The sequence below is a fragment of the Prorops nasuta genome, unplaced genomic scaffold (assembly GCF_024137725.1).
Source record: "Prorops nasuta isolate Cenicafe-Biocafe unplaced genomic scaffold, Cenicafe_Pnas_1.2 PNAS00013, whole genome shotgun sequence".
Lineage (NCBI taxonomy): Eukaryota > Metazoa > Arthropoda > Insecta > Hymenoptera > Bethylidae > Prorops > Prorops nasuta.
The window spans coordinates 722823-737413 of NW_027116810.1; the positions used below are offsets into that span (position 1 = coordinate 722823).

General features: G+C 34.8%; 3 protein-coding genes across 4 annotated transcripts in view; 1 reads left to right on the forward strand and 2 right to left on the reverse strand.

Annotated features, from left to right (window-relative positions):
• The window catches only part of mRpS30 (mitochondrial ribosomal protein S30), a 55235-nt gene that overhangs the window by 17430 nt on the left and 23214 nt on the right, over positions 1–14591 (forward strand). Inside the window, exons 4-5 of one of the 2 annotated variants that reach the window (XM_066734583.1) lie at positions 1119–1357; positions 7476–7693. In XM_066734583.1, coding sequence (XP_066590680.1) covers positions 1119–1329 — 211 coding nt within the window. In that variant the 3' untranslated portion in view covers positions 1330–1357; positions 7476–7693. Of the gene's footprint in view, positions 1–1118; positions 1358–7475; positions 7694–14591 lie in introns of those variants that run through there. The other variant, XM_066734582.1, reaches the window with a different exon arrangement.
• The window catches only part of LOC136777994 (lysosomal acid glucosylceramidase-like), a 232896-nt gene continuing 219567 nt past the window's right edge, over positions 1263–14591 (reverse strand). The window contains exon 9 of the mRNA XM_066734585.1: positions 1263–1502. Within this exon, the coding sequence (XP_066590682.1) occupies positions 1400–1502 (103 nt within the window). The 3' untranslated portion in view covers positions 1263–1399. The remainder of the gene's footprint in view (positions 1503–14591) is intronic.
• On the reverse strand, positions 9003–13114 carry LOC136778178 (uncharacterized). Its single transcript, XM_066734801.1, has 4 exons — positions 12943–13114; positions 11919–12761; positions 10088–11793; positions 9003–10031 (listed from the first exon to the last, which is right to left on the reverse strand). Exons 1-4 carry the CDS (start codon positions 13112–13114, stop codon positions 9003–9005), a joined length of 3750 nt encoding a protein of 1249 aa, XP_066590898.1.

A 14591-nucleotide genomic window follows, 5' to 3' on the forward strand; every position in this document is an offset into this window, starting at 1 on the left:
TTCTAATAAAATATTATTCTTCCTGAGCGCTCTCGTTCCAGCCAGCTTTATTCGTTTAGGATATATAAATTTTCAAAGATTACGTGTTTTTACCTAAAACAGCAAAAATTTAATCTTTGACAGCTCGTATCTCCGGAGCGAAAAAAGATATTTGACTCTAACTAGCGCCAAAAGTCTTGTATTTTCTTTTATATTAACATATATTTAAAGAAAAAATCGGTGTTGTACTCCGAAATCTGTCCGTTTTTACGTGGAATGGCCTATGAGTGTTTGGGGAGGGGTAGTATTTTTGTGGGACCTTTTAGTTAAAAAGTAAGGCCTCTTGTTTGTTTAACAAAAATGGGGATTATTCAAATAATTTAAACTCGTCAGTTCTGAATGGAGCTTCGTCTGTATGACTAAGGTGTTTACAATTTACATAGATACGATTTTTCTATGGGACCATTTTTTAAAGAATCATTGATCGTCTGAAATTTGAAAAGGTTAACTTAACATAATTTATTCAAAATCGGTTTTTTTTTTATAGCAAACTAACAGAGATATTGTTAAAAATATGTAAGTACTCTAGTTTTATGAGGCATGCTACAAGGACCGTCGAAACAATTTCGTATTTTTATTAATTATATGAGATTGATATATCTAGCATTTTTTTACCCGTTTATGTGTACTAAAACCGGTGCATCTATTTACATGCTGTATAATACCACCTTTATGCGTGAACTAATTGATAATAATAAAACCAAAAATTATATAATTTCAATTACGTTTTCAGTACACATTATATTGTAAATTAATAACACGTTAATTTAATACAATTTATTCTATAACACGAAATCCAAACATTTTACAGGCCGTAAATCCGCACCCCCTCCCCACCCAATAGTAAAAGGGTTAAAAAGGTTAATTAACATTTACAGTTATTCTATACGTGGCCTAAGTAAATTTGGATTTTTTTTGGTCTGGTACATCAGAGTAATTTAAATTGCTACGGAGAATAATACCCGCATGTAGTATAGAAAGGGGCTTTGAGTGTGCTGCTCCAAACTTGCCTTAAGTAGCGAAAGGGTTAAAAGATTTAATTTGTTTATGTGCAGCATTGTAATTATAATAAATTTTAGGAGACTACCGCATATTTACCTTTGGCAAAAGGTATATATGATTGATAATAAGGCTCGATCGATGGATAAGAAACGTGATTGGTGGCAACTTGGACATCCTGGCTATAAACGAAGATTAGACGATCATACTCCTAAATATATACCTAGAAAACACAGGGAAAATCCAAAGAAAAGAAAGATTGGAAGATGGGCTAAAACTTACTACCCATAATGAAAAGAAATATTGTAATCTAAACTATGTATGTATTTATCGTTTTCTGGCTATATTTTTACATTAAGACCTATTTACTATAGATTAATGTGTGCATAGACTTTGCTTTAAGTTCTAAATTTATGAAGCCAGCTTCCGTATCCTTTATTGTAACGCTTTGATTTTTGTTATTTCTGAAAAATAAAAAATCATAATTATTAAAAACTGGGACTGCTAAGTTAACACAAGTAAAAAAATGTCAGGTAGTGTACATGGAGAATATGTGAAACGTCGTCTTCGTGCTGCATAGGGCATAAGCAATAAAGATTTATTCGGGATATTAATAGTATGAGAAAACGGACTGTTCCAGAACTGTTGTTCAGGCTCCCATAAGATCACCCAATCTTTTGGACTCGAAAATTCCATTTTCTTTTTCTCTTAATCATTTTCTTAGATGATTTGGATTTTTATCGGCTTTCGCATATATTTTGTAAAATAGTTGAGCCATCATAATAATGCCAATAGACGAATTGTAGAGAATAAGGATTTGTTTTGACTCGACTGGATAATTGGTTACAGAGGAAATTAGAAACACCAGCAAAATTGGTACTACTTTTAAAAACTAATAATCCGACTATTTTTCAAGATTAAGAGCTGACACTGCAGGCATATGTAGTCCTTTTTGATTACTTTTGTGTGCGATACATAGACGCTCTGGGGCAATTAATTTGTGCGCAATTGTAGTTTACATTTCAAAAGTGCTATTTTATGAGGAGGCTGGATGTTTTATAGATCGACCAATTTTAATTTCTAAAAAAGATTTAGAAAGTTGAAATTAAGGGAAAAACGTGTATCTTTTTGTTTTCCGATACAATGTCGGAAAGTATGCGAAAAAGACGGTGAAACATAAACGAAAACGGTTAAGTGTTTGAAAGTCGGTAGTAGTGAGAGAAGCTCGCCAGCGGAGGAAAGAGCTATGTATATAGGGTGTAACAGCAATGATGCTTTTAATTTTAACCATATATTCTTGAGGATAAACTAAGGCGAAAAGTCATGTATCATTACATCGGTAAAAGCATCATTGATCATATATATCAATTTTAAACCGATAAATTAGGGCTTTGATTCAACGGAAAAATTACTTTACTATTAATTTTGTTGACACTTCTCTTTCGATAAAGAAAAGAAGCTCGTACTTCACCGTTCCGCATTGCCACACGTACACCTGTGAAACTATATTAATTATAAATACTATTTTTTGACGTCCTACAATCCTGATCCTGGTATTGTATAAAATCTATTTTCTGCTTATTTTAAAGGATCCCTGAAAGCACCAATTAAGTTGAAAATTCTGTGTGTGGACAATAATACTATGTTATGTATAAATTAATTTTTAAGACGTTTTATCTTATCGGTAATGCGTCGTATGAACTACTCTATCTAATAAGATAATCAAAAAATAAATATCATATTAAAGAAGTGATTGTAAGTAATTTTATTTTTTTCCATTTGTGAAAATCTTACTCTGTTTTATCAGATATAGCAGTTTGCTGCATCACTGGAAGAGCAGAATGACTCGAAAATAGATTTTAAAGTAAAGTCAGATTCTTCTCTGGAAGTTTGGAGCTAAGCGAAGAGCTTGAGGGATTCCTTTAAGAATAGATAAGCCTATTTTCATTTTATGAGAGGAGGCAAGCCGTAAAATTAAGAATAATTTTTTCTTTATGCCGTAAATTATCCACAGTTTTGCATAATACTTTTTGCATAGTGCCTACCTGAATAGACTTGCCAGTAAAAATAGCCAACTGTTAGGCCAGATTCTAGTTTATAGTGACTAGAAAAAATGACATGATTTTAAATAAAATATTGACTAATTCTTCAAGGTAATTGTAATGAGAGGAAGAAGAAAGCATAAGTATTTACTAACTTATCTGGAATCTTCTGATCAAAAAGAGCGTGCAAAAACTGAATAATAATTGACGGTATTAACCAAAAATTATTCTTAATTTTGTGGTTTACATTTTCATAGAATGAAAAAAGGCTTATTTCTTCTTAAAGGTATTCCTCAAGCTCTCTACTTAAGTCGAAATTTCCAGAGAAGACTATGGCCTTACTTGAAGATCTATTTTCAAGGCAATTTGTTCATCCAATGATGTACAAAACTGCTCCATCTGATAAAATCGTAAGATTTTCAAAAACCGAAAAAAATACAATTTTTTATAATCGCTTTATTAATATAATACTTATTTTTTTATTACCTTGTTAAATAGAGCAGTACGGTGCATCACCGAAAATATAAAACGGCTTCAAAATTAATCTACAAATAATGTCGAATTATTGCCTATAGAATTTTCAAGTTAGTAGGCGCTTTCGAGGATGCTTTTAAAATAAGCAGAAAATGAATTTTATACAGCATCAGGATCAGAAATGTAGGGCGTCAGAAGGTGTTGTTTGTAATTGGTATAGTTTCACATGTACGCATGTGGCAATACGAAACGGTGAAGTACGAGCCTCTTTTGTTTATCGAAAGGAAAGTGTCAACGAAAGTGAAAGTAAAGTAATCTTTCCGTTGAATAAAAGCCCTGATTTATCGGTTTAGAATTGATGCATCTCATCAATGATGCTTTTATGGATTTATTGGCACATGACTTTTCGACTTAATTTATTCTCAAGAATATATGTGTGGTTAAAATTAAATTTAATTTAGGGTAAAAATATCCGATGAATCTTATTCTGATCTTTAATTATAATTAGTAGTAAGAAATAAATTTCTATTACCTATTTTTCTTTTAAAATCTTTATTTAATTGGTTGTATGTAATATAAACGAACGGTAGGTATTTCATAGAAAAAAAATTAATTGTTTTTATTAACCATTGATTACAAAATATGCTATTTGATATAGAATATCCTCATTTTATTACATAGATTAATAGATTAGCCTGACACAAAAAATGGAAGATTTTAAACGTTAGGACAGTGATAACATGTATCGTAGTTACTAACATTGTATTTTCTTCCTGAAGATATATTACTATGTATTAATCTGTTTGCTTCCTGTTTTCGGCAGGTCCGAAAAACCTATAATGTTAGTAACGGTGAGATATATTATTATTGTTCCCAATTTTTAAAACTTTCTATAAAGCTAAATTATTAATCTATTTATATCATAATAGAGCTTTTACATATTAAACAGCATATTTTATAATAAATGATTAATAAAAACAATTAATTGTTTTTATATGCCACTGTTCATTTATAATATATATTAGAAATTACATAAAAATTTATAAAAAAGAATGGATGATAGGATTTTATTTGTTACTACTAATTAAAATGTAAGACTATAATCGGATTCCTCGGGGGTTCTTATCCTAAATTTAAAAAAAACTCATCGCAAAAACTGCAGTAGTTCTTATGATAATGGTAGTTAATGACTAGCAGTTTTTGCGTGACACGCGAACCTTTATTACTACATAAATAGCTATTTTCTTCACTCTGCTGCGCTTCACTCACTACTACACGGCTTTCAAGCACTCGACCGTTTTCGTTCATGTTTGACGGCCTTTTACGAATATTTCCCGATATTATATCGGAAAACCAAATGATATACGATTTTTTCCCTTGTTTTTTGTCTACTTTTCAAATCTATTTTAAAAAATAAAATTGGTCGATCCATAACGCATCCAGCCTCCTCACAAAATAACGCTTTTCAAATGTAAATTACGATTGCGCACAAATTAATTGTCCGAGAGCGTCTGTGTGTCGCACACATGAAGTAGTCATAAAGGACTACATACGCCTGTAGTCTCAGCTATTAATCTTGAAAAATAGTCGAATTATTAAGTTTTAAAAGTAGTACCAATTTTCTGTTGTTTCTAATTTTCTCCGTAACCAATTATCCGATCGAGTCAAAACAAATTCCAATTCTATGCAATTCGTTTATTAACTTTATTGCAATGGCTTCGCTATTTTCTAAGATATAGGCGAAAACCGAGAAAAAATTCAAATTTTTTATGAAAATTATTAATAAAAATGAAAATGGAATTTGCGAGTATTCAAAACATGACCCTGATTATACATAAACCTAACCAATTTTGATGGTACTGTCCATTTTCTAATAGTATTAATGTCCCAAAACGGTCTTATTTTTCGTTTGTTGCTTGATTTGGTAGGCTTCTACTACAGGGTATTAGCAGATATAATATGAGTATTTAATGTTAATTGAAAAGTCAACGAATCAATTTCTCAGTGTACATAATTTTGAACTTAAAGTGCTGTATTATTTTGAAATGCAATCTGTAATGACAAATCTATTTAGAATTAAACCCTGTTTAGTTAAAGACTTTCTATTAATTATGCAATTTAGTGACTAATAAAAAAATGAAACTATTGTTTTTTACTCTTCAATAACTTAATCCAAGGGCTTAATTTGAAAATAATACATAAATTTAGTTGAATAATTTAAAATATCTGAAATTTTATGACTGGCAATAATTTGAATACCGCAGCGTATACGGGGCATGTAGTTTTAGCATATAAACCCTCGTAACTTTCTGGGATGAGTTCTCATTAAAATGTGTTGTGAATAAAAGATGTATGGCTTCAAGGCGGATATAAGATGGCGTTATTTGTTTGAATTTGAAAGGTTACTAGAGAGTCACTTAAATTTTCCTGTATAAATGCCTTACCCAATTTTTTACTAAATCTTCTTGTATCCTGATTTTGATCGATTTTACTTTCGATATTAGAAATAAGGAGACACCATTGGCTAAAACATTTAATTCTTCAATTTTTGGGATTAGAGTCGACGCAGGTTATAGAGTAGATTATCTGGAGAGCTTTCCAAATAACAAAGTCTGAATCATTCCATTTGGTCATGACGTGATGCCCATATTCAATGTTAAATTGATACATTCTTATGTTCAGATTATGCGGAAATATAAACAGATCGTATTATGCACTATAATATTTGTATGATAGTGATTTTAAATGGTAACGTTTCCTGTGAAATTTTAAGTACACGGCATATTCTACATGGGACGGCCGAACTAGCTGTATAAAAGAAGTAGTGCCTTGATAGCGGTATAGACATGTCTTTATCTACTTATACATATACTTGGCATCGAAACACTACCGCATCTCTTGATTAGACATCATATTGTCAGAAAAAGAAGAGTTCATGTTATGGTGTTAATATGCGAGGATTGATCACATAATACCCCACACGAATGCATTACTAGTGCATTTACTGTTATTATGTTAATACATTTTATAATTTTATAAAAAATGTACTTTACGTTGATAAAATCAGTTATACAACATTTTGTTTGTATATATAATTAAAGCCTTACTGCATTATGGAAAGTATGATTGCCCTAGATTTGTTATAAAAATATGTACATTAGTTTGTGGATATTTGATTCCGATCTGCGTAGGAACAATTTGTAATTTCTTTTGCTAATTTAATACATTCTAATGCGCATATTTTTATTAAAGTCGTGTGCATATGATATGTGTATTCGTATAGAGATAAATATAAGAATCCCTTTATTCAACTTACGCGAAATAGTATAAGGGACAAAGCTCTACCTCACCATTCAAAGGATCTAGGTTTAAGTCATATCATGCAAGTAAATTTTTCATCAACAAAAGTATGTGAAATCAATAAACCATTAAGTGGATGCATTAAGCGGCAAAAAAAGTATTTCCAAATTATCTTCTACAATTTTAGAAATTTTAATATTTTGATAAGGACCAAATTAGCTGGTATTGTTCTACCTAATTGAAATAAACGCTTGTTTTTTCGATTAAAAAATAAAAATCGGGCATTAACAATTATATTTTATTTCCTATTATTAATCAAGAGACACGGTAGTGTCTCGACGGCAAGTACATAAAAGTAGGTATAGACGTGTCTACACCGCCGTCGAGGCACTACTGTATCTTATACAGCAAGTTTGGCCGTCTCAATTTTTAAATCGATTTTTCTCCGTGAATGATACACTGCCATGATTCAAGTAAAGCTTTTCTTAAAATAGTTTTGAACAAGCTTTCATTTGAGCCCATGAACATGAAAATCGGTTCACGCAATCTAGAGATATCATACTCTGTTATCTATATGTATGCCGAAATAACATTTTTCTCCTTCCTTATCTCTTTTTCCAGCCAAAATGTATGTCTCGGGCTGAAGTTGGCCGCTAAGGAAAGTGACGTCATTTTCACATCGCTTCCAACAAACTATACTCGCAACGACGAAACTATATATAGTTATGATCTGGCAAATAAATCGATGTAATAGATTTAACTAATCCGGCGACTTGTTAACTGTCAATAGTAATGTAAGGTTATGTATATTTAATGCAGTGAGAATGTTCATTGTTATGTTAGTGAATGTGTTTAATTTTTAAAATGAAAAATAAATTCTAATAATAATGACATAAGAAGTCGACAATTATTAGATAAACTAAGTAAACCATTATATTTTACAATACAGGATGTAGTATACTTTGTGGGGGGTATTTCTTTTTCAGATTAAATTAAGACAGAATATTTTCATTTTCATTGTTGAGGATAGAGCTGACTGGATTAAATAAGATTAATATTTACAACTCTGTGAGGAAATTCGAAAAATTGCGCTTGTACTATAGAGTGGTAGTGGAGTGGGGCGGTCTAGCAAGACACAACTTGACTACCTCTTACGGTGGAGGGGAGAAGCTAGACCACTCTCTCTCGTATTCGGTGACGATGTTGGTGGGCTGATGTACTATGATGGAACGTTGGCTGGTTTTGATTATTGTGTGTGATCTTATTAAAATATAAAGTCTTAGAAACTGTGAACGTTAGTTAGTCAATAATCTTACCAGTTTATCTTTATATCTTACATATCAGAAGTGGGATAGTTAACTTTAAATAAAAAGGAATTATACAATAGAAGAATGGGTCGACACCACTTAAAGAAGAAATCGAAAAAGCGGAGACGCAGTTCAACAGATAGTTCTGCTAGCGAAAAAGAAGAACGGAACGTTAATAAAGGGAGACTACACAGGTTAGAACAAATTATTAATAATTTGGAAAGAACTTCGCAGCCACATGTGCCAATGGTAATTGGATTCCAAAAAGGCGAGGAAGAATTGATCCCTTGCTTTGACCCGAGTAAAAATGATTTGTCCATTGAACAATGGACTAATGGATGGATCAAGCGAGTCGCCGTAGGCGACGAAGCTTGATCAAGATTATGCTGAGGGTCTCGTTCGAAAGATCACTTGGTAGTACCGCTAGAGTACGCAGATGTCGCCACAAAGTTTAGCCCTTTCTATAACTCTTTTATCTATGGTGGATTGACGGTGCTGCCGCTTCGCGCCAACTAACCCCGTGTCTCTGACTGCTTCGTCATAAGTTTAGAGCTTTCAAAATCACTTAAGGGTGGGAAACAGTAACCACATTTCTTGTGGTTCTGTAAAAAGAAAAGGATTTTTATTTTTGGGTAGGGAGTGATCTTTCGAACGAGACCCTCAGCATAATCTTGATCAAGCTTCGTCGCCTACGGCGACTCGCTTGATCCATCCATTATGCTTCGTGTCTCGTTCTCAAATCACTTGGTAGATGTTTAGAGTCTTCCTTGTTTGTTTGTTTTTTTTTTTTTTTTATTTGTCCAAACATGTTATAATTATGGTTATAAAATTCAAACACATCTTAATTATTACTTATCGAAATATCATTTCTTAAAACTACTGCCCTGGCAAATTCGTTCTTGTCCTTGACAATGGGCCTGTTATAAAAGCGATTGAAAACTGTCGATTTTTCTGACCAACCCGCTAATCTTTTTATTATACTAATGCTTACTCCTCTTTTTAACGCTGCAGATGTTGCTGCATGACGCAAACTGTGTGGTGTAAACTCTCTATCTACTCCACACCCAATTAAGAAGGATCTTAACCATCTACTTAATGTATCCTTCGATGCCTTTCTGAAGGGTTTAGTCGTGGTTAAAAATAGGCTATCACAATCTCCTCTGAGTTCTTTAGTCACCTTCAAATATTCATTTATTGTCTTAACCACACACAATTGAGGCCTTTCCGAAAACTCGGGTAATACCAGCAGTGGTTGACCGACGCCTATCCCAGAATTTTTTACTCTCTGCGGTATTTTTATTTCATATCCACTGTTAGTTCTAACTATGTTAGAAATTTTTATTAACGATATAGTCTGCTTTCTATGTGCCGTTATTAACGCTAATAAGACTATTAATTTATTAGTTAAATCTGGCAGACTTAGTTCTTCTAATGGATATAATTTTTCTAATTCTAGAATTACTGGGTCTAAATCATATATCTTATCATATTTAGGCTTCGACGGCTTAACATTGTACATCCCCTTGAGCAGCCTACTTATCACCGCATTCTTGCCCACCTTTTCACCTAATATTAGGGATAAAGCCGCTCTACATGTGTTAATCGTGCTAAACGACGCACCACTAGCATGTTTCTTACATAGAAAATCAGCTACAGATTCAATCTTAGGATTATAGATATTCGTATTAATATTCTGACAATATTTTGCCCACTCTACCAGAAATCTGGAATATTGTTTTAACGTGGTATCAGAAATTGACTGAATCAGTACCTCAATCGTTTCCCTTCCGAATCCTTGTCTCAGGTAAGCCTGCCTGATAATTGTCCTGCCATCAATCTCATTTTTGATGCCAATGGATGTCGAATTGACCTACATACCGACAATAATATATTATCATCTGGTAAAAACAAAATTGGTTTTCCTACCAGCATATCATTCCATAAAGGGTACCAAGTCTGTGATGGCCAAAATGGCGCTATTACAATGCCCTGTGCCTGTTCGCTTTTTATTTTCTGTAATGTCCGTAACAACAATGAGAACGGAGGAAATGCGTAGAATTTAAACTCCTTCCATGATACCGTAAACGCGTCTACACAATAAGCCCCGGAATCTAATTTCCAAGAAATATATCGATTACATTTCTTATTTTCCCTAGAAGCAAACAAATCTATGTCTATTTCACCAAATTCCTTACAGACTTTCCTAAATGCCCAATCAGCTAATTCCCATTCAATGTCGATATGATTTGTCCGTGATGCTGCATCTGCTTCTTCATTTTCTTTTGACGCTATATATGAAGCAAAAATCCAAATGTCCCGTTTCTCGCAAAATTGCCAAATCTCTCTGGAGATTTGGTTTAACTTGGGATATTGTACACCTCCCATTCTGTTCACGTATGATACTGCCGTTGTGTTATCGATACGCAACAATATTTCACAATTGTGTTTATTTCTTGCAAATATTCTTAGTCCATAAAACGCCGCTACTAATTCCAAATAATTAATGTGTTCTTTGAGTTGGACTACATTCCACGTATTGAAAATAATTTCACCTTCACAAGCTACGCCCCAACCCGAATTTGAAGCATCTGAAAAAATTTCCAACTCAAACTCGTATCGTCTTATTTTATTGTGACTAGTCAGGACTTTATCTTCCCACCAATCCAAGTCTGTTGACAAAGATAGTGGAATAATCATGCTAGATGAATATTCTAGGTTGTTTCTTAGTAGCCATAAATATTTAGCTCTTTCTAATTTCTTTGAGTATAACCACCCATATTGAATGGCCGGACAAGCCGCAATAATACATCCCACTAATCTCGCAAATTCTCTAATAGTGCAGATTTTTCTGTTTTTCATTTCTCTTAACAGTGATACAATTTGGAATTTTTTAGTCTCTGGTAATTCTATTGTCATATTTGACGAATTCAAGATAAACCCAAGAAACTGACAAGTTCTACTGGGAATTAAATTACTTTTATGTTCATTAATTATAAAGCCCAAAGATTCCAGCATTTTCCTAGTTACAACTAAGTTCCTTAAACAGTCTTCATAATTATTACCAAAACACAGCCAGTCATCTAAGTATACTACCGATATTAGACCATTTTTTCTTAGATTATTTATTAGTGGTTTCATAATTTTAGTAAATAACCATGGAGCTACATTCAGTCCAAAAGGAATACAGTTCCATTGGTACCTGTTATTGTTCCAATCAAAACAAATGTATTTCTGACTAGATCTATGTAAAGGAATTAAAAAATAAGCGTCCTTGAGATCCAGAGATCCCATAAAACAACCTCTCGATACTAATTTTATCGCTGTCCTAAAATCTTCCATTTTAAAATGTTGGGTTGGAATGAATTTATTCAAACCCTTCAAATTTAATATAAATCGCATCTTTCCATTAGGCTTTGCAACCAAAAAATACGTCGAAACAAATTGTTCTTTTAATTTCTTAACTTTACTAATAGCTCCTAACTCTAACAATTTAGTCACTATATCCCCTATTAAAGGTTCATCCTTTCTATTGAGGCAACCTTGCCTAGGAACTCTATTTTGAACAGGTTTCTCATTAAATTCTATTTTATACCCTTTTAGACATTGAATGACGAATGGATCATCCGTTATTTCTAACCAATTATTAATAAAATATTGTAATCGTCCAGCTATGCGACTGACCGTTAAAATTTCTTCGTGTTCGATGCGCTGGTTACATTCTGAAGCGTCTGATCGTTCTGCGCTCGATTTGACTGACGCTGTCTTCCTAACGTTCCCAGTTGTCCTTGTCCCCTCTGAGATCCAAAGTTTCTGCGACCCGCCTGACCTCTGTTGCGTACAGGCGGGCCTCGCCAGTTTAACGTGGATGACGCCTGGAAAGTTGGCTTCTTCTCTGAAGAAAACTGTTTTATTGAGAGACCCAATTTTTCTACTGCCTTGACGGTCTTTATTTTTTGGGATAGGTCTGGTCCAAATAAAAATTCCCCATGATGTGTCTTCTCTAATATTGGTCTAGCCTTTTTGTCCACACACGGATACAAGAAAGCCTTCCTAGCCTTAATTAATTGGCTATGTAATTCACACATTAACCTTCCCGAATCTACTAACCTTGTTAGTAACTCTTTGGTATTAATTTCTTCAACTGTGCTATTAAATATCATTGAAATGTCAGATCCTAGTGCCACCAACCCGGCTCCGCACAATTCTAAATCCGCAGTAAAAAATCTATCTCTTTTTTTACTCGTTTCATTAATACTGGCTTCGATTTCAAAGTTTAATTTAGGCGTTACAAATGGACCCTTACCCAATCTTGGGTATTTATCCAACAACGCCATCTTTTTATCCTTCTTTAAACCTTCGGATAAAATTTTCTGCCAATTACTGGCCAGCCTAGGGTGTAACGCTAACCCTTTGTCTTTATCGGATTCATCATCCTCACTTAAGATCTGCAAAGTTTCTTCGTCTAATTCCACGAATTCTACCTCTGTAGCAGTCTTTGTTTCCTCTAGTTCACTTGAAGTTCCTTGGTCATTGGCAGCAATATTTTCTTTGTTACCAGTACTAGACGAATTCTCGTCTTCTGCCCTTATCTCCAATGGAACTAGAAGAACAAACATGTATAGGTTATGCTTATTGAAAAAACTTTTCTTTGCATTAACCCATCAATATGTACGACTTGTTCCACCTTAACAGTGTACTTATCGCCAGAATGTAGGACTCCTCTCATCTTAAGCATGAGCACGTCGCCATGTTTGTCTTTATTAATACCCATAATACCTTACCTTCTTCACTGCCGATGGAAGCCTCACCATCACTATTTTCATCACAAGATTCGCTGCTTACATCTTTTCGTCTACCTCCTTGCTTCAGTTTCTTGCTGATATGTCCCCTAAGCTGCTTCATCTCATCTTCCAACTCCTTCAAGGAAGGTGATCGTTCCCTTTTCTTACTCATCACTCCCTAAAATGTGGCAATCTCCTACGCGCACAAAAGCGTTAATGACGAAGCAGTCAGAGACACGGGGTTAGTTGGCGCGAAGCGGCAGTACCGTCAATCCACCATAGATAAAAGAGTTATAGAAAGGGCTAAACTTTGTGGCGACATCTGCGTACTCTAGCGGTACTACCAAGTGATCTGAGAACGAGACACGAAGCATAATCATGTGGATCGATTAGCAGAACATTACAACTGGGACAATTATACCATAATGAGATTAGTTGTGGGTCGACTCAAAGGTCATGCCCGTCAATGGAATGACACCAGACAACAACTGACTACGACATGGTTGGAAACGAAAGAATTGATGAAGCAAATGTTTCATAAGTCTATGTCCTTCAGTAAATTGTTCAAAAAAGCAGCACTGTATGAGGCAAGACCTGGTCAGTCCCTTGGAGACTACTGTTTCCAGAAGTTGGACCACATAAGAAAACTCAAGCTGATGATTCCTAAAGAGTGTATTGTGGATCTAGTGATCGGAGGAATTAACGACGAAGTTATCACGAGAACCATACGAACAGCCCATCTAAAGGATCCCAATGACCTATACGCCTACAGAAGTTCTTTAGGAGAAATGCCTGGTAGGACAGAAAAACAGCGAAGGCAAGATATCATCAGGAAGGAAGAAGCCACCTCGTCACAACAAGAGAAAGGAAAAACAGACAATAATCGAGCGAGTGTTACAAATAAGCGAGTATCGTTACCACAGATAAAAAGTTTTAATTGTAGAACCCTCGGTCATGTAGCTAAAAATTGTACCAAGCCTTTATTAGAATGTACCAAATGTAAGAAGTTAGGGCATAAGCGTGATGATTGTGCAGTGTTGAAGGAAGTCAATGGCATAGGTATTAACAATAGGGAAGTAGAAAATTTATTTGAACATACTGTACGTATTGTAACGTTGCGTTCTCGCAACGCTACTATAGCTGCCATCTAGCGCTTTGCTAATCTCAAGCGCTAGATAGGCGGGTCGCGCACGAGCTAGGGAGTTATCAACCGATAAGTATTGATCTAGGATCGATAACTTGTCGGCTCCCTAGTGCCGCGCGATGGGTGTAGCGGGGCAGCGGCGGGACAGGCGCAGGGCCCTACTTGCTCCCGCGGACTGCCCCGACACACGTAGTTTAGAAGTCATAAGGGACACATAGTGCCTGGATCTGAGACCCCGCCGCCGGAACTAGTCACAGCAAGGCAGCAGCCGCCACAACGAACCTAGTACAAGTGCATACGATAGTGCAACGACTGCCACCTTGCCGCGAACCCATACCGGACAGCGGAGATTATCAGCCCTTCGGGCCAGAGTCAAGGGCGAGAAAGAGAGAGAGAGGCGAGAGCGAGAGCGAGAGAGAGAGAGAGAGAGAGAGAGAGAGAGAGAGAGAGAGAGAGAGAGAGAGAGAGAGAGAGAGAGAGACGAGAGAAAAGGGAAAGAAGAGAG